This window comes from Bos grunniens, chromosome 1 (genome assembly GCF_055505025.1).
Source record: "Bos grunniens cultivar Pamir isolate PY7600 chromosome 1, Bosgru_T2T1.0, whole genome shotgun sequence".
In the NCBI taxonomy this organism is placed as follows: domain Eukaryota; kingdom Metazoa; phylum Chordata; class Mammalia; order Artiodactyla; family Bovidae; genus Bos; species Bos grunniens.
In genome coordinates this window covers 86,789,407-86,816,347 of record NC_141165.1, presented here as the reverse complement: position 1 = coordinate 86,816,347, position 26,941 = coordinate 86,789,407, and the positions used below count along the sequence as shown (strand labels likewise).

The following is a 26,941-nucleotide window of genomic DNA, read 5'->3' as shown; positions in this document are numbered from 1 at the left end:
CAGCAATTAAACCTTTTCAGAACCTGCATCACCTCTGTTAAAATCAATATCAGTAGCAAAAGTTTTATGATTGCACAACCCAAATTCTTAAGTAAAGGTTTTTGTTTGTTCATTGAAGTAGTGCAGCTCCATTTCCAGCAAAATGACAGAAGAGATAAGCCTTTACAAAACCTGCAAATGCCAGATAATGTATAAGAAATGTTTTCTATAAATTGAGTATCTTCTGCATAACCTGAAATCCTCAGTGAAAAGATGGCCTAGAAAAACCAGAAAGATAAAAAAGAAAAAGAAAGCTGAATGAACAATATAATTAAGAACAGAGTTTAGTGATAGAAAAACAGTTGAAAACAGAATTAATAAGGCCAAAACTTGGTTTTTTGGAAGATAAAATAAGCACACAAGGAAAGATATAATAAAGATCAGAGCAAACAAATGAGATAGAGAATAGAAAAACAATAGAGAGAATTAATTAAACTAAAAGTTGGTTCTTTGGAAAGATCCAATATTGATAAACTTTTACCTAGACTGACTAAAGGGAAAAAAAGAAAGAAAACTCAAATTACTAAAACTAAAACTAAATAAGAATGGGGGCATTATTACCAATTCTAGAGAAATTTGAAGGATTATAAGCGATTACTATGAACAATTATATACCAGCAAACTGGATAACCTAAATAAAATGATCAATGTGTCTCCTAGAAACACAAAATCTATCAAGACTAAATTATGGACAAATAGAAAATCTAAATAGACATACAACTTGTAAGGAGATTGAACAAACAAAGAAAAGCACTGGACCTGATGGCTTCACTAGTAAATTCTACCAAACACTTGAAGAAGAACGCCAATCCTTCTCACACTTTTCCAATAAATCGAAGAGGAAGGACTACTTTCTAACATCCAGCATTACCTTGATACTAAACCCAGGCAAAGACACTATAGGAAAAGAAAATGATATCCCTTATGACAATATTGCTTATAAACATTGATGTAAAAATCCTCAACAAAACAATAGCAAGCTGAATTCAGCAGTATATTAAAAGGATTATACACCATGACCAAATGAGATTTATTTCTGAAAAGCAATATTGATTCAACATAAGAAACTTGATCAATGTGATATATCATATTAACAAAATGAAGGTGGGAAATGACATGATCATCTAAACTGATGCAGAAAAAGCATTTGATAAAATTTGACACTCTTTCATGATAAAAAGCCTCAACAAACTAGAAGTAGAGGGAAACTACATCATTATAATGAAAGTCATATATGAAAATGCCATAGCAAATATCATCCTCAATGGTGAAACACTGCAGTGTTTCTCTCCAAGATCAAGAACAAGGCAAGGGTGCCTGTTTTCGCCACTTCTATTCAACACAGTACTGGATATTAGTATTAGTCATTCAGTCGTGTCTGACTCTTTCAACCCCATGGACTATAGCCCTCCAGACTCCTCTGTTCATGGGATTGTTTAGGCAAGAATACTGGAGCGGATTGCCATTCCCTTCTCCAAGGGATCTTCCTCACCCAGAGATCGAATCTGGGTCTCCTGTATTGCAGGTGGATTCTTTACCATTTGAACCTGCAAGGAAGGTGTATAATACAAAAAATTATAGCCCAAAGGTCAAGCAATACAAAATTTAATAAATATTGAGAAGAATCCAACAGTTAATAGAATAAAATTCTAGCCAGTATCTACTTTTGTGTAAATAAAAGATTATCATATAGAAAACTTGTTCTATTAAAAGTACTTCTAGAAAGGGAAGAAATTATAAAGAAACAGGCTATGTTAGAGATCTAGTTAAGTGCCCTCCTTTTACAAATTAGAGACTGAGACTCAATCTTAATAAGTAACTTGTCCAAGATAAGTACTGGGAGTTCAAGCCAAATCAATTACACAAGAAAAAAAAATAAATTAAAAGTCATCCAAATTGGAATGAGAAATAAGTAAAATTATCCCTGTTTGCAGATGAAGATGTGGGACGATTGGAACCCTTGTTCTCTGTTGGTGGGAACATAAAATGATATAGTCAGTATGGCAGGAACAGTATGGCAGTTCCTTAAAAATAATAAAAATAGAATTACCATATGATCCAGTAAGGAAGACCCATACATCAGCAAAAAAAAAGTTTTTTGGTGGTAGTGTTTTTTTAGTGACAAATATAAAGTACCGAAGAGTAAATCTAACAAATGATGTGGCTAATCTTTATGGACAAAGTTAAATGATATTGAAATATATTAAAGAAGACATACTCATTATATAAAAATTATAAAATACAAATCTTTCAAAGACCAAACCTCATAATCTTTAGACAATCACATTGTTATGTGTCCTTCTATAATTATTGTTATGCTTTAAAAAATACATAGTTACCTAGTATATATAACTGCATTCTTTTAAAAAATTTCATCTGATATAATAAGCATTTCTTCATGCTTTTATTCTTTGTGCAGACACCCTGAAGAAAGACAGACCTTTTTTATCTTGGATGGCAGTTCTTTGTCTTCCTCTGTTTGTAGGCCTGGAAAAGCTGGCTCAGGGGGATTGGGCCAGCTAAGGTCAACAGCAAGATCTTGGATGTAGTAGGTAAACACTGACTAGGCTCTGGAGGCTTCCCTTTACTAACAAAGCCACTCCATCAACCTGAATACCTGCATTATTACCATTCCCATCTCCCTACAAAGAGCAGTAGCACTGGGGCAGGTCTCTCTCCTAGAGCACTTCCTCCATTGTGTCCTGCAATAACAACCTCTCTGTGAAATAATGGGAGCTCAAGGATCATGTACCCTTTGCTTGTAAGTTTTTCCTTAATAAACCTTACTTTGTGTTCTTTCCATGTGTTACTAGTGTGTTGGGAGTGGAGGGGGAGGGAAGAGAGAGAGAGAGTCTGCGTCCCTTGTGGAACACTGGACATCATTTTTATATCAAATAATATTCCCATATTAACTTATTGTTGGACACTTAGCCTGTTTCCAGTGTATTGCTATTATAAACAAAGTTTTGATGACAATCTTTCTGAATGACATTTTGTTTTGTTTTCTTTGTTCAGCTCATTTCCTCAACATAAATTTCTGTAAGTAGAATGACTGGTTAATGCTTATAAAAGTCTTCATGTCATTAATGAAAGCTGAAAGAGTTAGTCACTCAGTCGTGTCAACCCCATGGACTGTAGCCTGCTAGGCTCCTCTGTCCATGGAATTCTCCAGGCATGAATACTGGAGTGGGTAATCATTTCCTTCTCCAGGGGATCTTCCAGACCCAGGAATTGAACCCAGGGTCTCCTGCGTTGCAGGCAGATTCTTTACCGTCTGAGCCATCACGGAAGCCCCATGTCATTAATACATACTGCCAAATTTCTTTGCAGAAAAGTCATGCCAAAGTATAGTCCCGTTGGCAGTGGATGAGCGAGAACGGCCCAATATATTCTTCCTTTGAGAAAAATCTTGTCAAACAGGGCTGTGTCCTTTTGAACCTTTAGAAAACTTGCTAACTATGAGGTGAGTTGATTAGAGTCTCCTGTTCCAGCGTGTCACCCACAAAGTTTCAGTTTTCTGCTCTTGTTTCCTGATTTGTGGGGATCTTTGCCAGCTATGCCTAGGGCAGTGGAGAGCCAAGGAAATCACCCAATGGCAAGATTCACCCTGAAGAGAAAATTGACTCACCGATGGGCAGCAGTGCCCTGAAAGGTGTGTAGAAGCTGGAGGAAAGAGACAGAACCATTCGCCTTGCTGTCCTGTGCAGGGAGCCTGGGCCATCTGTGCGTGTGTCAGTCTCTAGAAGGGGCACAGCCCCCGTGCTCATGCGGACGCAGCCGCAGTCCCTCTCACAGAGGAGAAACGAGGATGTATGACTTGTTGCTCACAGAGAGCTGGGTCTGCGCTTCCCAGGTCAAGGATGAGGATGTTGTCCTCTCAGACATTCTTGGCGACTAAAGGCTGAAATTTCTGAGAGCCTTCTTTGTTGGGGGTGATTTCAGGCTTCTGCCCCTCTGTGGTCAGGATTTGATAGCTGAAGACTTTCCAAAGCTGTCCCTCAGAGGTGATGGGTTGGTGTTAGATGAAGGATGTGAAGGCCACTGGAATCCCTGCTCTAGGAACTGTGGCCGTGGAACTGGTGGCTGTGGTTCGTGTTCTTGCTGTTATCTTAGAGGAAACAGAAACTGTGGCCACTATTGTGTCTGCTGGGTATTTTTCCTCCATTGTTCCTAGAATTCGATGAGGAAAGATGCTAATTCCAAATGCCCTTAGGATGACTGAGCTCATGATAGAGCCAGGGCCTGGAATGATGCCTGGTGTACAGGAATTACTTCACAGACTTCTGTTGAATGGATGAACTCAAGGTATCCTCATCCCTTGGTTGGTTCCTTCAGCTGAGGTTGGAGAGAGGGTTAAACGGCACCTATTTCTCCTGTGACTGTCACAGTGGTCCAGGAGCCAGGAGGAGAACAATACAATGGCCACAGTCCGGGAAGTGTGAACACGGCTGTGGCAAAAGGTAGCCAGACTCCTGAGGCTTCCGTAGGCTAGGAAGCTGTGCCTGCCTTAGTGGGGGTCAGGGAGAGATGAGCTCCAAGACCAAGATGGTGGAAGCTGGAGATGGGGGCATTGGGGAAAAAGAAAGCTGGAGTGGTGCTGGTAAGCTGATGGTCAAAGCTGGATTGTGACAATTTTTGACTTGGTTCCAGAGCTTCTGGAATTATCATCAGGGTAAACTTGGTATTGCCACACCAGATGCTGGGAGACATTAGATTAAATAACTTGTGGTGATATCCAAGGTGAAGAAATGGTGGTCAATAGGCATTGTTTGGGATATGACTTCAGTGAGTATAGTTGGAAAGGAGAGACAAAGTTCTTGCTTTGAAGCCAGCTATAATGATGAATTCTAAATGATTCTATTTGATGTTATTGACATAATTTTTTTTCAGTCAGCTCTAAGAAGGTGGCTCCATTTACTGATGAGGAAAGGGAAGAAAGGCTTAAGAAATCTGGTCTTTGACTTGAAGGAATAGAGAATGAAGTGGGAAAATGATATGGTAGTAGCTATTATGATTCAGTGTTTGGTTGTTTTAGCTGTGATTCCAGACAAACACGGTACCTCTGATGCCCCCTAACAAGGTCCTTTCTGAGGCTGACAGTGACAAGTCAATGGAGACAAGGCCACAGAGTACTTAAGAGTGTGGGTTCCACAGATTCACAGACATGGAAACAAACTTATGGTCTCCAAAGGGGAAGAGGGGAGGGATAAATTAGGAATCTAGGATGAACAGGTATACACTGGTGGTGGTTTAGTGGCTAAGTTGTGTCCGACTCTTGTGACCCCGCGGACTGTAGCCCGTCAGGCTCTTCTGTCCATGAGATTTTTCAGGCAAGAATACTGGAGTGGGTTGCCATTTCCTTCTCCAGGGGATCTTCTGGACCCGGGAATCAAACCTGGTTCTCCTGCATTGCAGGCAAATTACTGCATTGTAGGCAGATTCTTTACTGACTGAGCGAAGACTGAGAGAAGCCTAACAGATACACCTTCAGTTCAGTTCAGTTGCTTAGTCATGTCCAACTCTTTGAGACCTCATGGACTCCATCATGTCAGGCCTCCCTCCATCACCAACTCCTGGAGTTTACTCAAACTCATGTCCATTGAGTTGGTGATGCCATCCAATCATCTCATCCTCTGTCGTACCCTTTTCCTCCCACCTTCAATCTTTCCCAGCATCAGGGTCTTTTCCAATGAGTCAGTTCTTTGCATCAGGTGGCCAAAGTATTGGAGTTTCAGCTTCAACATCAGTCCTTCCAATGAACACCCAGAACTGATCTCCTTTAGGATGGACAGGTTGGATCTCCTTGTAGTCCAAGGGACTCTCAAGAGTCTTCTCCAATGCCACAGTTCAAAAGCGTCAACTCTTCGGTGCTCAGCTTTTTTACAGTCCAATTGTCACATCCATACATGACCACTGGAAAAACCATAGCTTTGACTAGACGAACAGATACATACTACTACATACAAAATAGATAAACAACTAGATCCTACTGAATAGCACAGGAAATTATGGTCAATGATCTTTCAATTAACCATAATAAAAAGAGCATGAATATAAATATACATATATATGTATAAAGTGTCAGTTTCAGAGTCAAACTGACCAACATTCACAATGTGACTTGGGCAAGTTACTTGACCTCTCTGAGTCTTGAGGTCCTTATTTTTAAAAGTGGGATGAGGGTAGATGCTAGTAATACCAAAGGGTACTGTATGTAAAATAGTTAGCCCAGTATCTAAACTCAATAAAAGGCACTCTGCACTGCCTGCTGTCCTGGTCTCTACAAAGTCCCGCGTGCGTGCTCAGTCACTTCAGTCATGTCTGACTCTTTTAAACCCCGTGGACTATAGCCCACCGGGCTCCTCTGTCCATGGGATTTTCTAGGCAAGAATACTGGAATGGGTTGCCATGCCCTCCTCCAGGAAGTCTTTCTGACCCAGGGAGCAAACCCAATCTCTTGCATCTCCTGCAATGGCAGGAGGGTTCTTTACCACTGGTGCCACCTGGGAAGCCCTGAGAGCCTGGCAAAGGCAGCAGTCCTTGTGACCATGTCCTTATTAGGGCAGAAGGTCAGCTTGCTGATGATTTTATAATTACCCACTCCCTTCCCAGATCTTTGCTGCTACCAGCAGGCCAAGCCATAGCACTTTCTGCTGGGACTCCTACAGCCAGTTCCTAACTGGTTTCCAATTCACCCTTGCCCTCTTCCAATCCATTTCCTTCCAGGAATCCAGAGCAGCCATTACAAAGTTCAAACCTGATCATATCACTGCTTTACCTGCAACCCTGTACTGTCTGCCCATCTTGTGCTAAGTGCTAAGTCACCTCAGTCATGTCCAACTCGTTGCAACCCTATGGACTGTAGCCTGCCAGGCTCCATTGTCCGTGGGATTCTGCAGGCAAGAATACTGGAGTGGGTTGCCATGCTCTCCCCCAGGGTATCTTCCCAACACAGGAATCAAACCCGAATCTCTTACGTCTCCTGCATTGGCAGGCAGGATCTTTACCACTAGCACCACCTGGGAATCCCATGTCTGCCCATCTTAGTTCCTTAAAATCCACACTCCATTTCACTGTTTACAAGGTCTTACCTCATCCAAATCTGCCCACCTCTTTCAAGTACTCCTAAGGGCCAAGGTCTCTCCTTACTCTGCACGTCTTCCCCTGCCTGGCTCATGCTCCCTTCTCCTCCTCCTCCCCCCTCCTCTCCCACAATTTCCACCTCATTTTATTACTTAGACTTGGGTTTCAGCTCATACGCACAGCACTTCCTCAGAGAGGGCTTCATGGACTTATTAATCTAAATGAAGTTTCCCTACTTTGCTCTCATCATAATACTTGTTCAACATAATACCGCATTTGAGGAATTTTTCTGTAATTATTTTGTAACTCTCTGCACACTAGATCTTAGCTCCAGGAGGCTGGGCCTTGGCTGTTTCATTCTTCTCTGTGTTCACACAGTGCTGCCCTAGAACAATGTCAGGCACAACTTCTTAAATAGTTGTTTAACTAGCAAATGTATGAATGAATGAATGAATGAATGAATATCTCAGCATGAGGTGTGGGTGCTTCTGTTGACCCTCCATTGATGAGCAGGGCTGGTTTACAGAGCTTGTGTGTCACAGTGCTAAAGCAGTGGCCCATCTTCTAGGCCCAGCTCCCCGATTTATGGCTGCATGACCTCACACAAGCTTTGGAGGTAGAAACCATGACTTCATTATCCTTGTGTCTAGAGCATTTGGCATGAGTCAAAATTCAGCAAGTGAATGAGTAACTCCTCACTCTTTTCTGTTCTGAATTCCCCCAAACCCACTATCAAATTCAAGCAATTTTAGTTGGGGGCTTCTATACAGATCAGAGATGTCTATGAAGACCTGAAAAGTGCACATGTGGAGAATCTGGCTTCCTGTTGCACAAGCCAGTGCCCTCCATTAGGAGCATGGCCATGACTCTGGAGGCTGCGTGTGCAAACACAGACACCTAGTTTCTAGGCCCACTTTGGAATCTCAAGGAAAATGTTGAGTATTTAAAGCTCTATGAAATGCCAAAAATGGAGTTCATTTCAACTCAACTCTTTAGTGCTATGCTGGGAATGAGGACATAATGGTGAGCAAGTGTCTGCTTGCCATGAATCAGCCTAGTAGAATGTGAAAGGTGGGAACTAGAAGGAGAGATGGCCTGGAAAGTCTTCAGTCCTGTCCTTGGGAGAGATGGCTTGGTGGGCTCCATCAGTGCCTCTCTGAAGCATTCAGAGATGCCACAAAACCAGAGAACAGACACGGTAGCAAACCACATGTTTGAGCACATAAAAGACCAACTGTTTCTTGGCCTGTCCTGACAAGGGAGACATAAATTACTGATATGTCAAACTCTGCAAGGACAGCCTCTGCATCTGGAACAGAGCTCAGTAACCAAGGGTGTGGAGGAGCTTGCTGTGCAAGGAACTGAGCAGCCACAAGCCACATTCTTTTTTTTTTTTAGTGTACTGTGTCATTTGGGTTTTGTTTGTTCATTTGTTTTTTAAGTTTTTACTTTGTATTGGGGTATATGTTGCTGCTGCGCTTCTGCTGCTAAGTCGCTTCAGTTGTGTCCGACTCTGTGCGACCCCATAGATGGCAGCCCACCAGGCTCCCCCGTCCCTGGGATTCTCCAGGCAAGAACACTGGAGTGGGTTGCCATTTCCTTCTCCAATGCATGAAAGTGAAAAGTGAAAGAGAAGTCGCTCAGTCGTGTCCGACTCTTAGCGACCCCATGGACTACAGCCTACCAGGCTCCTCCGTCCATGGGATTTTCCAGGCAAGAGTACTGGAGTGGGGTGCCATTGCCTTCTTGGATTGGGGTATATAGCCAATGAGAACCGACTCATTGGAAAAGACCTTGATGCCGGGAAAGATTGAAGGCAGGAGGAGAAGGGGACGACAGAGGATGAGATGGTTGGATGGCATCACCAACTCAATGGACATGAGTTTGAGCAAGCTCTGTGAGTTGGTGATGGACGGGGAAGCCTGGTGTGCTTCAGTCCATGGGATTGTAAAGAATCAGACACAACTGAGCCACTGAACTGATATAGCCAATTAACAGTGTTGTGATAGTTTCAGGAGAACCATGAAGGGACTCAGCCATACATAAACATGTATTCATTTTCCCCCAAATTCCGCTCCCATCCAAGTTGGCACATAACGTTGAGCAGAGTTCCATGTGCTATACAATAGGTCCTTGTTGGTTAACTATTTAAAATATAGCAGTGTTTTTAAGCAGTGTTCCCTAACTATCCCTTCCCCTCTGGCAATTGTAAGTTCGTTTTCTGTGAGTCTCTTTCTGTTTTGTAAGTTCACTTGTATCATTTCTTTTTAGATTCTATATCTGAGGGATGTCATATGTTATCTCTCATTCTCTGACTTACTTCACTCAATATGACACTTTCTAGGTCCATCCATGTTACTGCAGATGGCATTATATCATTCTTTTAATGGCCAAGTAATATTCCATTGTATATAAGTATCACATCTTCTTTATCCATTCCTCTGTTGATGGACGTTTAGGTTGCTTCCATGTCTTGGCTATTGTAAACAGTGCTGCAAGGAACATTGGGGTGCATGTATCTTTTCGGACCATGTTTTTTTTTCTGGATATATGTCCAGGAGTAGGATTGTAGGGTCATACGTTAGCTCTATTTTTAGTTTTTTAAGGCGCTTCCACACTGTTCTCCATAGTGGCTGTACCAATTTACATTCTCACCAATAGGGTAGGAGGATTCCTTTCTCTCCACACCCTCTCCAGCATTCATTGTTTGTGGATTTTTTGATGATAGCCAATCTGGCTGGTGTAAGGTGATATCTCATTGTAGTTTTGATTTGCATTTCTCTGATAATTAGCGGTGTTGAGCATCTTTTCATGTGTCTATTGGCCATCTTTGGAGAAATATCTATTTAGGTCTCCTGGCCATTTTTTGAGTGGGTTGTTTCTTATTATTATGTTAAGTGTCATGAACTGTTTGTAAATTTTGGAGACTAATTCTTTATCAGTCACATCATTTGCAAATATTTTCTCCCAATATGTGGGTTGTCTTTTTGCTTTGTTTATTGTTTCCATTGCTGTGAAAAAGCTTTTGAGTTTAAATAGATCCCATTTGTTAATTTTTTATTTTTATGTCTATTATTCTAGGAGGTCGATCAAAAAAGATGTTGCCGTGATTTATGTCAGAGAGTGTTTCTCCTTTGTTTGTTTTTTTTTTCCTCTAGGAGTTTTATAATGCCCAGTCTCACATTTAGGTCTTTAATCTTTTTTGAGCTTATTTTTGTGTGTGGTGTTAAAAAATGGTCTATTTCCTTTTTTTTACATGTAAGAAGCCACATTCTGAATAAACCAAGTGGACACTTGCAAAGCTACAGGAAAATGGGAGGTGTTTTTTAAAGAGCTCAAAGGTCTTTTAGATGAATGGGAATGTCTTCACGCCAACGGAAATGTCCTTTCCATTCTGCCTCTATCCCCCTTCTGCCCTAGTCTCCCAGCTCTAAAATACAGTGGTCCCGAATAATGCTATTTGCAGCAACATGAATGGACCTAGAGATTATCACACTAAATGAAATAAATCAGACAGAGACAAATATCACATGATATCACTTACATGTGGAATCTAAATAATAATACAAATGAACCTGTATACAAGACAAAAATAGCTGCACAGACATAGAAAACAAACTTATAGTTACCAAAAGGGAAAAGAGGGACAACGATAAATTAGGAGTATGGGATTAATAAATATGGACCACTATATACAAAATAGATAAACAAGGACCTACCGTAAAGCACATAGAACTATATTCAATATCTTATAATAACCTATAATGGAAAAGAATCTGAAGCTGTACACTTGAAACTAACACAGTATTGTAAACCAACTATAATTTAATACATTTTAAAATAAAATAAAAATGCAGTGGTCCCTCTCTCTCTTCTGCTGTGTACTGTGTCTGTGTGTGCTAAGTTACTTCAGTCATATCTAGCTCTTTACAACTCTATGGACTGTAGCCCGCCAGGATTCTCTGTCCATGGGATTCTGCAGGTAAGAATACTGGAGTGGGTTGCCATGCCCTCCTTCAGGGGATCTTCCAGACCCAGGGATCGCACCTGTGTCTTATGTCTCCTGCACTGGGAGGTGGGTTCTTTACCACTAGCACCACCTGGGAAGCCCCTGCTTTGTACTAGATACAACCTTATTTTATCTTCACCACTACCCTGAGTAATAGAGCCTTTTCATTTCACTAACTTTGCCAATGACGTCTGTGAGCTAAATATTTTATCCTCCTATCCCCTGGGCTGGTAAGTGGCAAACTTGACATGGGGTCTTTCGGTTTGAACTTCCTGCTTTTTGCTCTACGTTTTGCTGAGCTATTGACCTGAAGTTGATGAATTTTCCTATCAGGACCTCTTATTCAGGGACTTTCTCCTTTTGAATGTGCCCAAGCACAGGGAGGGTTTCCCAAGGTGGGGCAGACCCCAGTGGAGGGTTCAGATTCCCCTGGTGGCAAGTTGGGTGGGCCTCTCCTAGATAGATTAGTGGTTCTTAGAGAGAAGGGGACAGGAGAGTCCTTCCCTGGGGCCCTTGGTGACTGTGGATCTTCCTTGTCCTGCACTTGCTACAGGACCTCATCACCTCCCAATGGCTGTGGAGGGCGGTGGCCCTTCGCTTACTAGACCACTGAGAGTATGGGAGACTGAGGCTTATTTTGACTTAGTTTTCTTGCCAGAGGGTGTGGAATTAGGGTTTCTGGGCTTCCTTCTGAGCCATTCCTACCAGAAGCCATCAGTAGACACCAAGTCTCTGCTGGCTCCCTATCCAGCCGGCCTCTGTCCACCTTTCTCTTCTCCTTTCCCCTTCAAGAGCCAGGGCTTTTTCCTACAGAAGCCCTTACACTGTAACAGTTTCAGTGGAAATCCCAGTGTTTCTCCTTCCAACCTGGGGTAGAGGCTCAGACACCTGCTCCAGAGAGGACTCTGGCCTGGACGAGGGTGCTGGCACCCTATGGAAGCAGACCCTAGGCTCGGACATAGGCAGGTCACCTGTAGACACCCCCTCAGGGAGCCAAGAAAATGGACTGACCAGTTCCCACTTCTCCAGAAGCCCCCACCCCAGCAGATGTGGGGGGCTCACTGCCCAACCCATGGAGACTACTTTTCCCTCCAAGGTCCTCTGGATACGCCACCACATGCCTGGGAGGCCAACTCCCAGCCCACTCCCCCTCTTTTCCTGGCCCTGTTCCATCCTGTGCCCTTTCCCAATGCACAGGACTCAGATCCAGGGCACCTGTGTGCGGCTTCAGGACAACCTTCCACCTTCAAGGTCCGCCCCTCACTCACATCCCATCACTCCCCACCCGTCTTCTCTCGCCCACTCCCACCCCACTTCTTGCCCTTTCAGGCTCCTCTCCACACACTTCCTGGCTCCTCTTGAGCTTGATGACCCTAATGCAAGGCCGAGGGCAGAGCTGGTACTAAGCATCTTTGTGTGTTGATTTTAAATCACAGAATGCTAAAACTTAAGGACTTAGCAATCCAGAGGTCATGCCATCCACCACCCTGCTTTTTGCATGGGGAAGTGAGGCCTGGAAAGACATACAATGGGAACTGGTCACAGGACCAGATCACTCATTGGCAAAGCCAAGACCACATCCAAGGTCCCTAAATCCAATCCATCTTCTCCCCATTGCCCATGGCCATGACTTCTACAGACACCCCTCAGTCTACCCCCCAGGAACACACCCTGAATGGCTGGTAGCTGCAGACTCTGCAGGCTCCTGCTGGCCTCTGTTTCCTCACTGTGATGAGCAGTGAGGATGAGCGGTGGTTGGGAGGGTGGTAGAGATTGTGGGGGTTCCATTTGCTCTTAGCCAAGCCCTTAAATGTGGCAAGGAAGATGGAATCTTCCACATCCCTCACATTGCACCTCTCATTATCTCTAAGACAGTGTGTTCCTCTGACCCACCTAATGAGGAATGAGTCCTCGGGTGAGGTGAAGTCTTTTTCAGGCCTCCTGAGGAGGCAAGGGAGCTGTGATTACATCTTTGCTATGGGCTATTGACCACTTCCCCTGTGGCTCAATTGTAAAGAATCTGCGTGCAATGCAGGAGACCCCAGTTCAATCCCTGGATTGGGAAGATCCCCTGGAGAAGGAAATGGCAACTCACTCCAGTATCCTTGCCTGGAAAATTTTATGGATAGAGGAGCCTGGTGGGCTGCAGTCCATGGGGTCGCAAAGAGTCTGTCACAACTGAGCGACTAACACTTCCTTGTCTCCTCCTCCTCCCTCCGTATGTACCTTGTTTTGATTCATTTGTTTGTTTCTCCCTTGTCTTTCCCTCTGACCTTTCATCTTTCTATAAGTTTTTCTTCCAGCTTGGTCATGGAGCTTTCCTGTTTTTCTGTGTCATTCACTCTCCTTAACTTTCTCTCTCTTTCCACAGTTCTGCTTTCCTGGTTCTCCCTGTGGGTTTTCCCCAAGCCAGGCTGTTCCTCCCAACGTCTCCCTGCTTCTCTCTGACTCTTTCCTCCTTCCTCTCTGTCTAGCATTCTCTTTCTCTCTCCCTCATCTTGTGCCATCTCTGCCCACTCACTTCTCTCTGCCTCTCTCTTTGTCCCCCCACGAAAGATCGCAGCTCCTCGGAGGCTCAGTGAAGTCAGCCACCCCCAACCCCAAATGCTGCCCTTACCCAGGACCGCTGGCCCAAGGATGTAGGAACACAAGCAGCTCAGGAACACGCAGGGGAGCCTCCTCCAGTGGGTACCCCTCATGGCTCTGGAAAGAGTCCCTCACGCTCCCCCAGGAAGGTCCTTGGCACAGAAGCGATGGTGTGAGGAGCAGAGGTGAATCTGTCCCCACTGGCTGCTGGCCTTAAATAGGTGTGTTTCACTGAGGGGCCAGAGTACCAGAAGAGGACAAAAGAAGGTGTGGCCCCCATGCCAATCATCCTTGCCTTGTCTTTTCTTTCCTCAGTCCCCACCCCCTTCTCCAACCAGGGAAGAATAAAAACACCAATACACCCATTTCTGCATTCCTAGGCAGCCTGAGCCAGGTAGGGGGAGGGTGGGGAGGGGCATGTAGGGGAATAGAAACCTGGACATCCTGAAAATGAGGGGCCCACAGAGGAGCCCACCCTCCTGCCTGGTGTTCTGCCTGGGCTGCTCATGTCTTGCCAGCACTTTGGACTGCCACAGCAGGAGCAGCTAAGTCATTTCAGAAGACAGAACAGGTCAGAACAGGGAAGAGAGGAGCCAAGAGGGATTGAGTTTGGGGCTGTATGCCTAGGAAAAGAAATGAAATTTGAGAAGATCCTAAGAAACATAGAAAGTGGGAGGAAAGAAGTGGGGTGAGAGGCAGGAATTAGAGGTACCCCATATGCAACTTGTGGGGTGGAGCGTTGGGCTCAGAATATCTGCTCAGTCAGGCGATCTCTGGCAATCCTGTGGTTGAGACTTCACGTTCCAATGCAGAAGATGTGGGAGCTAAGATCCCACATGCCTCGTGGCCAAAAAACCAAAACGTAAAACAGAGGCAATATTGCAGCAAATTCAATAAAGACTTAAAAGTGGCCCACATTAAAAAAAAAATCTTAATATTTGCTTCATGTCAGGAAAAGGGTCCACCCTCACCATTTGGTGGATTTCCTCTTTCTACTAGAGGGTGGAACAGAGTCAGGGTCTTTAAAGTCTGAGGCAGCCTGGGGAAGCAAGCTTGAGGAATCTGAGGCGGGTAGTGGGGTTGAGAGTAGAACCTAGGGAGAAGGAATTTTGACCCCAAGAGGAAGTAGGGGCTGCTTCTGGAGACCTTGGCACTCCAGTCACCTATTTTGACTTCTTGGGACTCGCAGGCATAACTAAGAAGGAAGAGAAAGCCTCAGCTGGGTGTGCCGGGCAGAATCTGAAGGTGAGAGAAGGTAGCTAGTTGGTTCTGCAAAGGACAGCAATGGTGATCTTCCCCTGCTCTTTGCCACAACTAGAACCTTTGCTTCTGGTTCCTCCAGATTTGATTCCCTGAGCGTGGAATCTGTGGAGTGATTGGTCCCTGAGCAGGAAGCTCAGGCTTCCACTGCACAGCCCAGGATGAGGAATCGGCATGTCCACATTCCCAGGCAGAACTTGGAGTCATCCAGAGAGGAGTGGAGGGCTACACTGTGGTGCCATCTCAGAGGACCAGGAAGGCTCCACCGCCCTGCTGGCTACTTGCTTTCTGAAGCTGAAATTCCAGTTACAGCCAAAGTCAAAAGCCTGGACCATCCAGGTATAATGTAAATACTACAGAGAAGTAGCATGGTCCCCCCAACAGTCCCCCCACCTCCGTATGGACCAGTTGATCCCTTTCTTTCCCAGGAGAAGGAAATTCACAAAGGTAAGGAGGAATTTTAAGCATAGAATGGTGGGACCGGATATAAGGAAGATATCACTGAAACAAATTTACACAGACACCAAAGTTGACTTGGCCTTCTTGATCATTTTGCTGTGTCAGTTCTTGCTCAGGAGTTCTTTCTATTTACTCATAACATGTTTTGTTTGATGACATTTTTCTGGACTACAGTTTCCAACTTACAGAGGAGAAAAAAGCATTCAAGTTAGACCAAAGTAAGAGCTGGATATGTTGTCAACCTAACGCAGCCAACCTCCCACTTCTCAGTGCAGGGAGCACTAGAGGTGCAGAGAGTTCTCCAGAAGCCACTGTGGTGGTCAAGACTTCTACTGGGCTCAGGACACCTGAACCTGAATCCCAGCTCTGCCACCCAAGGCAAATCATGTCCTCTTTGAGGCTTATTTTCTTCATCTGTGAAATAGGGATATTACGTCAAAAAAAAAAAAAAAGTAGAACTGAACTATAGTTAAAGCATTATTAAAAAATAGATTTTATTCAGAACTCTTGCAATATGAGAAAAGGGACCTCAGTATAGACCTGGGCTTAACTCCAAATGATCATAGACAAGTGGAAAGCTACAGCCAAGAAGCAGGGAGGGGGGTCAGTGGATAGAAAATTACTAAGAAAAAACAGAGGGTGAGTGGATTCTGGCTAAAACAACTTAACAGAATTTTTGGCGAAAGACAGACCAGGGTAATTAAATATCACCTGAGGGGATGGTGGAGGATAAGGAAGCTGATCAGACATTGAGAGTACCAGATATTGAAGATGGGCCTTTTTTTTGCTAAACTGACTGGGCAGGGCTCTCGCTAAATCTAAATTTTATAGAAAAGTGCACAGATGGCTCTAGAAGGAGGTTTAGGAGGCTGAATACAGTTCAGTCATGCAAAAGTCTTTGTCAAATAACACCTATGCAAAAGGTTGTGGGGGCTTCCCAGGTGGCACTAGTGGTAAAGAATCTGCCTGCCAAACTGCCAGTGTTGGAGACATAAGAGACGTGAATTCAGTCCTTGGGTCAGGAAGATCCCCTGGAGGATGGCATAGCAACTTACTCCAGTATTCTTGTCTGGAGAATCCCATGGACAAAAGAATCTGGTGGGCTACAGTCCATAGGGTTGCAAAGAGTCGGACATGACTGAAGCAACTTGGCACGCAAAAGGTTGTGAGAATAAAATAAGCCCAAACATGGAAACGTGCTTTATAAATGTGAAGACATCCAGAGGGGGCACTTGCCCCCTCATTTCATCCTGACGTCATCCCTGAAGGTAGAAACAAGTGAGGGAAGCAGGGCATGAGGAGGACACTGGAAAAGAATTTCCAGGCTCATCTGCCTACTGAGGTCTTTCCAGTGCTCCCTTTGGGTTTTAGGATGTTGGCACGTATGAATTCATCTTCTCCCTGCCTGCTTCCAGTTCCTGTCTCATCTCCCTCTGAGCCCAGCTACCTGTCAGCTGGGCCTCCCAGGTGGCACCAACGGTAAAGAACCAGCCTGCCAATGAGGAGACACACAAGAGACGTGGGTTCGATCCCTGGGTTGGGAAGATCCCCTGAAGGAGGGCATAGCAACCCACTCCAGTATTCTTGCCTGGAGAATCCCATTGGCAGAGGAACCTGGTGGGCTACAAGTCCCATGGGGTTGCAAAGAGTCAGACATGACTAAAGTGACTTAGCATGGCAAGGCACCTGTCAGCTCACCCCTTTTCCAGAGTTGGGACACTTCTAGATTTCCATAACAAATACCTTTCTTGATCTGCTTGTCCTTCCTTCTCCCCTCCCAAGGTGTCTGATGGGGACAAAGAGAGGTGAGTGAAAAGGGAGGAGGCAAGTAGATGCCCTGAGGTCTTTCTGGTGGAGACCTCCTTGACCGGGAGACTGCTAGACGTTACTGGGGGCAGGAATCTGAAACCAAGATTAGGTTGATAGTCTATGGATTTGGGGTATAAGTGAGTTGGAGTAAGGATAAGATTATGATGTTTTCACAGAGAAGGAAGACACAGATGTGGCTTGAACAGACTTAGCCTGGGTTATGGGCAGCCCTGTCAAGAACTTTAAAGGTGATTTTTCTCCTAAGCTACCCAAATGGGAGACTCTCATCTGGGGGTGGGGTTAAAATTGCTTCCCTCCATATAAGTGATTCCCTGATAGACTCTCATGCTATTAAAACTGTGCTTAGTCACTCAGTTGTGTCTGATTCTCTGCAGTCCCATGGACTGTAGCCCATCAGGCTCCTCTGTCCATGGAATTTTCCAGGCAAGAGTACTGGAGGGGGTTGCCATTTCCCACTACTAATAAAGTTACTCTTACTAATAAAGTTGCTCTGGGTCAGCCTTAAGGCACCTAGGCTGAGATGGAGAAGGAAGTGAGATATTTATTAAACCTGATTTATTAAGTCTTAAGACTTGAACTAGAGTGCCAGGCCCTGTGTATGTCCCTATAACCCTGCAAGATACATGTCATCATCCCCATCTCACATCTGAGAACACTGAGGTTCAGGAGATGAATATGTACCCTTGTCATTACTGAGTCACGATTCAGGCTGTGTGGTCAAGTAGAACTGCAGAATGCCAGCTGCCCTGAATCACACCTGCCCAGGTCACACAGGAAATCCCAAAGCTGAAATTCAAGCCTAGGTCTGTCTGGCTCCAAAGCTAAAAAAACATGAGCTGAGAGTTTATCCTCTGCCTGGTGGGCACCTGTATACTGAACTGTTATTCCTCAAAGGCACAGAGATGCGCCTTTAAGAATGGATTCACTGTTGGCTGCAGGGAGAGTGTTTAGATGGTAACACCAGCTGTTAGCTCTTTCAGATGCACCTCAGCATTCAAGCCAAGACCACATACTTCTCATGGCAACCCCCAGGTCAATGACTGGGCAGTGCTGCAAGGCAGTGGTGCAAGGAATTGGATAGTTCCAGCCCCACAAGATTCCTTTATTTTATTTTATGGTTATGAGGCTTAATAAAAATTCTTACACATACTTCCAATTTATCATTAAATATTGAGAACATAGTTCCCATTGAAAAAACTCTTCTTTAAAATTAATTTTTATTGGAGTTGCTTTAGTATTGTGCTAGCTACTACCGAGGGAGAAGGCAATGGCACCCCACTCCAGTACTTTTGCCTGGAGAATCCCATGGATAGAGGAGCCTGGTAGGCTGCAGTCCATGGGGTCGCTAAGAGTCGGACATGACTGAGCAACTTCACTTTCACTTTTCACTTGCATGCACTGGAGAAGGAAATGGCAACCCACTCCAGTGTTCTTGCCTGGAGAATCCCAGGGACAGAGGAGCCTGGTGGGCTGCCGTCTATGGGGTCGCACAGAGTCGGACACAACTGAAGCGACTTAGTAGCAGCAGCAGCAGCTTCTACCGCACAGCAAAAATGAATCAGCCATGCATGTACATAGATCCCCTCCCCTTCGGACTTGCTTCCCATTCAGGTCACCACAGTGCATTAAACAGAGTTCCCTGTACTACAGGGTAGCTCAGCTGGTAAAGAATCTGGCTGCAAAGCAGGAGACCTGGATTCGAACCCTGGGTTGGGAAGACCCCTGGAGAAGGGATAGGCCACCCACTCCAGTCTTCTGGCCTACATAGTATATTCTCATTAGTCATCTATTTTATACCCAGTATCATTAGTGTATATGTGCCAATCCCAATCTCCCAGTTCCTCCCATTTCCTTTCCCCCTTGGTATCTATACATCTGTTCTCTTTGTGTCTCTATTTCTGCTTTGCAAATAGGATCATCTATACCATTTTTCTAGATTCCACACACATATGAGTTAATATATGATATTGTTTTTCTCTTTCTGACTTACTTTAGTCTGTACGACAGTCTCGAGGTCCATCCACATCTCTACAAATGACCCAATTTCATTCCTTTTTACAGCTAAATAATATTCCATTGTATACATGTACTACATCTTTATGCATTCCTCTGCCGATGGACATTTAGGTTGCTTCCTTTAATAGGCAGTCTGCGCCCCGGAGCATCCCACATAACCCACAGGGACTGTGTGGTTTTGTCAGCTGTGTTGACTCCCTCACCCAATCCTGCCTCCTCCCTTTTCCTTTCACAGTTGTTATTCCCCAGTAAACTTTTTCATTTCACTCCATCTCAGCGTTTGCTTCCAGAAGGACCCAACCTGAGACACTCACTTGAAAGAAGATGGCCCATTTACAGGTATAGACACTGACCATCTCAGCTGGGTTTCAAACCCAGACCTGCACAACTCAAAGTTAGTCCACGGCTCTGTACTCAACAGTTCAGTGAGGGGGTTGTGGGCTTAGTGGGTCTGAGTCCTGCTCCAGAGGAGGGCAAAACCTGTTTGTAAGGAAAAGATTCTTACACCGCAAAAGATACAGACCAAGAGGACTGATGCCGTTGTGGGGCAGAGGAGCGGGGGAGGAGTTCTCCGCGCCTGGACCCGCACAGGGAGTACGTTAAGTGCCAGCGTCAGTCCACTGCAGAGGAGTGACGCAAAGTGAGGAAAGGGGAGCTCTGCTCATGAGGTCGTGGCTCCCAGGCCGTGATGAAAGCGGGGGCCCTGGTGTTTGGGCCACACAAAGGACCCTCTCATTCTCCCAGGATTGGGTTTCAAGTCCCTTTTTCTAAAAGTGTCCTGCATTTTCATGCTAATTAGCTCCTTTCTCATTTTCCCTCTGAGGCAGAGGGGGACTAATGCCTCCCCAAGTAATGTCTTCCGGACCTGGGATTCCCAAGAAGGAGGGGCCATGCTGAGTGCACAGGCAGGGGTGAAGGGGCAGGAGTGACATAGGCTCAATCTAAATTTATCGATTCACTCACCTTTAAGGAGAAGAAAACTCAGCCTGGAAACTAGCAACAGTGCTCAAAAAGCCAGCACCCAAGGGTCCAGATTTGCTCTCTGAGACCTATGTGTAGGCTCCCCCTTTCAACTTCTGAAAGAAAAAGAGAATCTCAGGATAATTTTAGAAATGGAAGAACCTTGGCAAACATGGGGTCCACACTCCTTCTATCACGGAAGAGACGCCGGCCTAGGGAGAAGGGAGTGCCCCAGATCACGCAGTTGGTCAGTGGTGGATGCAGGCCTTGTCCCCATGGCTCCATTGCTCCTCTGCTCTGCGCTTTGCCCTCCATGGTTATTAGATTGTCCTGTGCAATCCTAGCACCCCAGTCAGAACCACTACCTCTCGCCTAAACCTCTGTCCACAGGCAGCACTAAGTGCTGTCATTATGGGGGTTGAATGATGGAGGCCTGGCCTCTCAGACAGGATGGTCCGCAGAGACCTCCAACACATGGTTCTCACAGACACCAGGCCTTAAAGACTTCTAAAATAAAGTTTACCATTGCTGGGTTTTTTCCCCCCATTATGAAAGTAATATATGCTCATGATACCAGATAAGGAGAATATTTTTTAAATATAAGAAAAACATCATCAATATGTTTGAAAAACTCCTCTTAATCACTGATACATTTCTGGATGCTTCTCCAGGAATAGCTCATATATATAGTTTTAATCTATCACATCGTAGATGATTGTGGATTCTATTTGACCATGCAACTTTAAACCTAAGCATTTCCTCTTGTTGTTATGAAACACTTTGCACACATGTTTATGTCTGCATAATACTTCATTGAGTGGACTGCCATATAATGTATTTAATTATGTTGGACACTTGGGCCATTTACTTGTCCCTATTACAAGAAATGCAGATGATCTCATTGTTGTCGGTCAGTCACCAAGTCGTGTCCAACTCTTTGCGACCCCATGGACTGCAGCACACCGGGCTTCCCTGTCCCCCTACTTCTCCTGTCCCTTTCCAAGCATCAGGGTCTTTTCCAGTGCGTCAGCTCTTCGCATCAGGTGGCCAAAGTGTTGGGGCTTCAGCTTCAACATCAGTCCTTCCAGTGAGTATTCAGGATTGATCTTCTGTGAGATTGACTGGTGTGATTTCATACTTAAGCTCATTTCCCTAAACTAGAATCAGGACTGGTATATTTATCTACTCTGCTCTGACCTTCCTTTTCTACAGCAGGAATTCAATTAGTGTGAATTAGTTACATCTACATGGTGTGAGTGAATTCTTGGACACCTGCTGCTGCTGCTAAGTCACTTTAGTCGTGTCTGACTCTCTGTGACCCCATAGACGGCAGCCCACCAGGCTGCGCTGCCCCTGGGATTCTCCAGGCAAGAACACTGGAGTGGGTTGCCATTTCCTTCTCCAATGCATGAATGTGAAAAGTGAAAGGGAAGTCGCTCAGTCGTGTCCGACTCTTCAGGGCCCATTAAATTTCTAATGCTGAGGGTTTAATGGTAGAGGCAAAACCAACCATAAAATAAGATCATTACTCAGGTGAGCTAAAACCATGGGTGGATTAAAGACTCTGCCGGTGGATTGGGAAACAGGTCAAGTCCCTCAGGCTTCCCCAGTCGCTCAGTGGTAAAGAATCGCCTGCAATACAGGAGTTGCAGGAGAGGCAGGTTCAATCCGAGTCAGGAAGATCCCCTAGAGGAGGGCATGACAACCCACTCCAGTATTCTTGCCTGAAGAATCCCAGGGACAGAGGAGCCTGGTGGGCTACAGTTCATGGGGTTGCAAGGAATCAGACACAACTTAAGCGACTTAGCACTCACACACACAAAGTCCCTCAAGGATGCCTTCCTGGGGTGAGCTCCCAGCCCTGATTCAGGGCCAGCTGCCGGGCCTCTCATGAATACCTGAGCCTTGATACAGAGGTGATATTCTAGAGAAAGTAATCCAGAAGAAACTTGAAAAAGCAGGGGATGGGGTGGGGGAAATTAACCCAAGGGTCAGAGCAGAAGAAAATGGAAGTAGTCCTGCAGCAAAATCTAGCTGGGAAGTGTTGTCCTCTCCTCCCTGGCTCCCTGGGGAGAGGAGCTAACTGAAGTTCAAGGGATAGGTCAAAGGGAGGGAAGGGGAGCAGAGCCTGGGAACCCCAGCAAGCCCTTCACCCTGGGGTACAGTGGAAACAACAAAACTCAGGGTCAGCCTGGCACTCCAACAGCCCTGTTACCCTGTGAACCTGTGTGGAGGGCACTGCACCTGCGACAGGGGATGCTGAGATGAACAAGATACAGCCCTAGCTCACGGGGTCACAGTCTAGAGGGTTTAGACATGGGGGAGGGGCATTTACTGGCAGGCCTTCTGAGTTTGCGGCCTGGAGATCTGGGAGTCTGTTGGGCAATTCCAGGGACAGAGGAGCCTAGTGGGCTACAGTCCATAGGGTCACGGAATCAGACACAACTGAAGCGACTTAGCACCCACACAAAGATCCAAGAGGATCTCTTTCTTTCGGTAGTTTCCCAGGGCTGCCGTGACAAAGGACCATATACTTGGTGGATTGAAACAACAGAAATGTATTCTCTCCTGCCTCTGGAGTCCAGAAAGCCTGAATCAAGTTGTTGGCCAGAGTACACACCCTCCAAAGTCTCTGGGGAAGAATCCTTCCTTGCCAGCTGGTGGTTGAGGGCATCCTTGGCATTTCTTGGTTTGCAGCTGCATCACCCCAATCTCTGCCTCCGCCATTACATGGCCATCTCCATCTGTGTGTCTCTGTTTTCTCGTCTCATAAGAACAAAAGTCACTGGAGTGCTGTCCATGCTAATCCAGTATGACCACAGTGTAATTTAGCTGATTACATCTTCGAAGACTGTTTCCCATCCAAGTACTAACCAGGCCCAACCCTGCTTAGCTTCTGAGATCAGATGAGATCCAGTGCTGTAAGGGTGGTGTGGTCATAGACGAAGACTATTTCCAAGTATAGTCACATTGTGAGGTGACCTGAGTTTGGGAGGGGACACTTATCCAGTCCAGTAACAACCTATTTGAAGAAAGTTTGTCCAGGGTAAATGTGAAAGTGAAAGTGTTAGTCGCTCAGTCACGTCTGGCTCTTTGGAATCCCATGGATTTAAAGAATCCAGATCCATAGCCTGCCAGACTCCTCTGTCCAGGGGATTTCCAGGCAAGAGTACTGGAGTGGGTAGCCATTCCTTTCTCCGGGGGATCTTTCCAACCCAGGGATCAAACCCGGGTCTCCTGCCTTGCAGGCAGATTCTTTACTGTCTGAGCCACCAGGGAAGCCCTTAGGGTAAGTGTGGGACATTTTAACAGATCACGGCCTCTGCAGGGAAGCCTGGTAGGTGAGCCCACTTCCCCTGGGCTGGCTCAGGAAATCCTCAAATGCCTGTTCTTGTCGCCACTGAGCCATGGCTGAGTGACCCAGGGAAATGGGCAGGGCAGGACTAATTGCCAGATCAAATTTCCCAGGGGAGGGGGTGGGCAGGCAGTAGCCCCAGGAGCTCCCAGTCTGGCCGCCTCCTGCTATGCCAAGACCACCCTCCACTGCCCAGGAAAGTGGTGCGAGCAGGAGAGCAGGGCCCCCTTGAGCTGACCACACCCTCCTCCATACCGCAATTTCAGCCTTGTGCTCACTCTTAAAAGTGGGCTTGGTACAGCTGAGTGAAGTTGTCACACTTCCTGAACGTGAAGAAGAAAATAAGGGTGGGCAAGGAACAGGATAATATATGTTAAAAAAACAACCGTACCCTGTCCTTGGGCATTCCACAACTGGGCTAGTCAGCCAACTCCCTATCCCCCAGGGTAACCCCCACACACGCCTCAACACAGACACCCTGCTCACCAAGGGTGGGGAAGAGTTAGACTCAGACACTTTCCCTTTCACCTACACAAACCCAGACTCTCCCCTGATGGGGAACAATAACTTCCCACTTTGCCCGGCTCCCTTGCAATTACTTCTTTAGGTGTGATTAGAATGTTCTCTCTCCCCAGCCTTCAGTTCCCACACATACTCTCTGGAGCCCTGAAACCCTGGGACAAAGGAGGAAGAGAGAGGCAAGAGGATTGCAATTGATAAGTCTGCTCCCCTCGTGGCTGCAAGGCCTGCAAAAGACCCAAGGTCCAAGAGAAAAGCCTGAGGGAAGAGTTACTCACCAGCTTGCTCTCCTTTCAGGAAGGAGGATGTGAGCCCCCCAAGGCAGAGTGAGTGCTCCAGGGGAAAGGGCAAGGACTTTGGAGTTGCAAGCTGCTTCCCAGCTGAACCTCAGTCTCCCCATATGCACAGTGGGAATAATAATAATCATTCCTATGAGCTCAGCACATAGAAGATTCTCAGCAAATGTTACTGTCTCCCACAGGGCAGGTGGACGTAGAAACAGAGTCAAAAGGTTGTTTCTAGCGAGAGTCTGAGGTTGATCTGGGTGGAGAGGCCAGCTCATGGAAGTGAAAGGCCTATAGTATGATTCTTTCTGTATGAATTGCTCTGGAAGGGAGATGGGGCATGGAGGTGGGCAAGCCCAGCCACAGGGCTTATAAGCCTGTGGTTATCATCCCCACCAGGGTCCTGGTAAACTGAGAGATGGTCACCTGGGCTAGATCAAGTGAGTTGGTGTTCATCATATGCAGATAAGGTCATTTTATGCAGTGATTATGCTTAAGTCAGTAAGTGCTTCAAGGACTATGGTTTAGAGGCTGAGAGAGGGGCCTGTTTGAGAGAATGAGGTTCTGAGAATCAGAAGCAATCATATTGAATCCAGCTATTAAGAAGCATAATATGCAAGGGCATGGAAGAGGTGAGTCCTGGAAGAATATTTTTGAGAGTTACTTTCTTATTCTGACACTAGGCTATCTCACAGAGGAGTGAAACGTTGCAGGTCCTGGATGCAACGTGTATGTTGGGACTTCAAATGTAGGCTCCAATGTCTTCTGATAAATAATATATATTGTTAATCATTAAATTATTATGATATGTGATGTAATGGTGTATATTATTTATACTTATTTTATTAGCCTAATTTAAGTGTGAGATTGGCTTTCTAAAAATGCTTTAAAAGGTTTCATGACTGTTATTGCCTGGCGAGCCCCTATCTGACTGCTTTTAACATGTCTGGGTAGCCAAACCCTAACCACTGGTCCCTTTGGACAGTTAGGCCACTGCCCTTGGTTACTTTGCCCCTCTGCCAAGAGCAGGCACTCAAGGATTTGGCTTTCAGAGGACCCACCGCACCCCTCACCCTGTGTCATCAAAGTAAAGATCACTATAGTTTGCCTAAAGGATTAAATACTTGAAACTCACGGTTCACTGGGCTCATCTCCCTAACCCTCTGCTCCTTTTGGTACTCCTCATCTAAGGCCCATGAGAGGCCATTGCAGGGATTTAGGCAGGGATGACATGATCAGACTTTTGACTCAAACAGTATGGAAACCAAGTTTTGAAGCAGCGAGACTAGATGAGAGAGGAGGCTTCATGGTAGAGCCCAGGCAAGAGATGATGGTGTATGGAGAGAGACAGTTGCAGGGAGGTGGGAAGTGCTTCGTTGGGGAAAGGTTTCAGAGATAGAATCCACAAGACTTGTTGGGACAGGGTCATTCTTGTCCTCCACTTTGAGCCACAGGAAGGAGGGTGGCGCCAGTAACCGAGAACTGGAACATCTGTGGAGTAGTAAGTTGGAGGCATGGAGGAAGGTTGTAAGAGGGGAGAACATGAGTTTTTTTTTTGTAGGGTGACCATATTATAATTGTTCAGACCAGCACACATGTGAAAATACATGGAGGCACCATTGGAGCAGCTGAATTGCTGTTCAGTCGCTCAGTCATGTCCAACTCTTTGAAACTCCATGGACTACAGCACGCCAGTCTCCTCTATCCTCCACTGTCTCCCAGAATTTGGTCAAATTCAAGTCCATTGAGTTGGTGATGCTATCTAAACATCTTCTTCTCTGCTGCCCCCTTCTCTTACCTTCAATCTTCCCAGCATCAGGATCTTTTCCAGTGAGTCAGTTCTTTGCAGCGTGTGGCCCAAGTACTGGAGCTTCAATTTCAGGATCAGTCCTTCCAATGAGTATTCAGGGTTGATTGCCTTTAAGATTGACTGATTTAATCTCCTTGCAGTCCAAGGGACTCTCAAGAGTCTTCTCCAGCAGTTGGGACAACAACATAAATGGAGCCTGTACCTGGCAAATCAGCCCTCCAGTCATTCTAGTCTGGGCCTGTATTGAGGTGGGAGGTACCGATACTCAAGTGAAGAGATCAAGCAGACAACAAACATATGTGTCTGAGTTTAGGTGAGATTTTGATTGAAGCATTTTCTACCAGTAAAACAAGCAAGTTGTTTCTTTCTAATTGCTTTATAGTATTTAATTAAAACACATTTTATAACTGTTGTCACTATAGATGCCAAAATAAACAGGAAGCAAAGGGGGAAAAAAAAGGAACATGAAACCCAAATCCTTATTCTTCCTTTGCCACCAGCCCTGGGCAGGAACGAGAGGCAAAATTAAAATTCACTTGTGTTTTATCCATATTTGTGAGTGTGTGTTTCCGTATAAATGACCAATGCCTTAAAAACAAACTCAGGACCTAAAGGACAGCCTTTCATCAGACGAGTACGGCAGTGGAGAAAGTAAGGAGACAATGGAGAGGACAAAGCAGGAGTACTTCTTAAGGGTGTCCCTGATGGCTCAGTTGGTAAAGAATCCGCCC

The 26,941-nt window shown here is 45.5% G+C and overlaps 1 protein-coding gene across 5 annotated transcripts in view; it reads right to left on the bottom strand.

Moving 5' to 3' along the window:
* MUC4 (mucin 4, cell surface associated) overlaps positions 1-13,937 on the bottom strand; it is a 49,927-nt gene extending 35,990 nt beyond the window's left edge. For all 5 annotated transcript variants that reach the window (XR_015164045.1, XR_015164044.1, XR_015164046.1 and 2 more), the window contains exon 1: positions 13,749-13,937. Coding sequence is in view for 1 of the 5 variants with exons in the window: in XM_086401198.1 (XP_086257324.1) it covers positions 13,749-13,830 (82 nt within the window). In the remaining 4 variants the exon portion in view is untranslated. The remainder of the gene's footprint in view (positions 1-13,748) is intronic.
* Between the last annotated feature and the right edge of the window lie 13,004 nt (positions 13,938-26,941).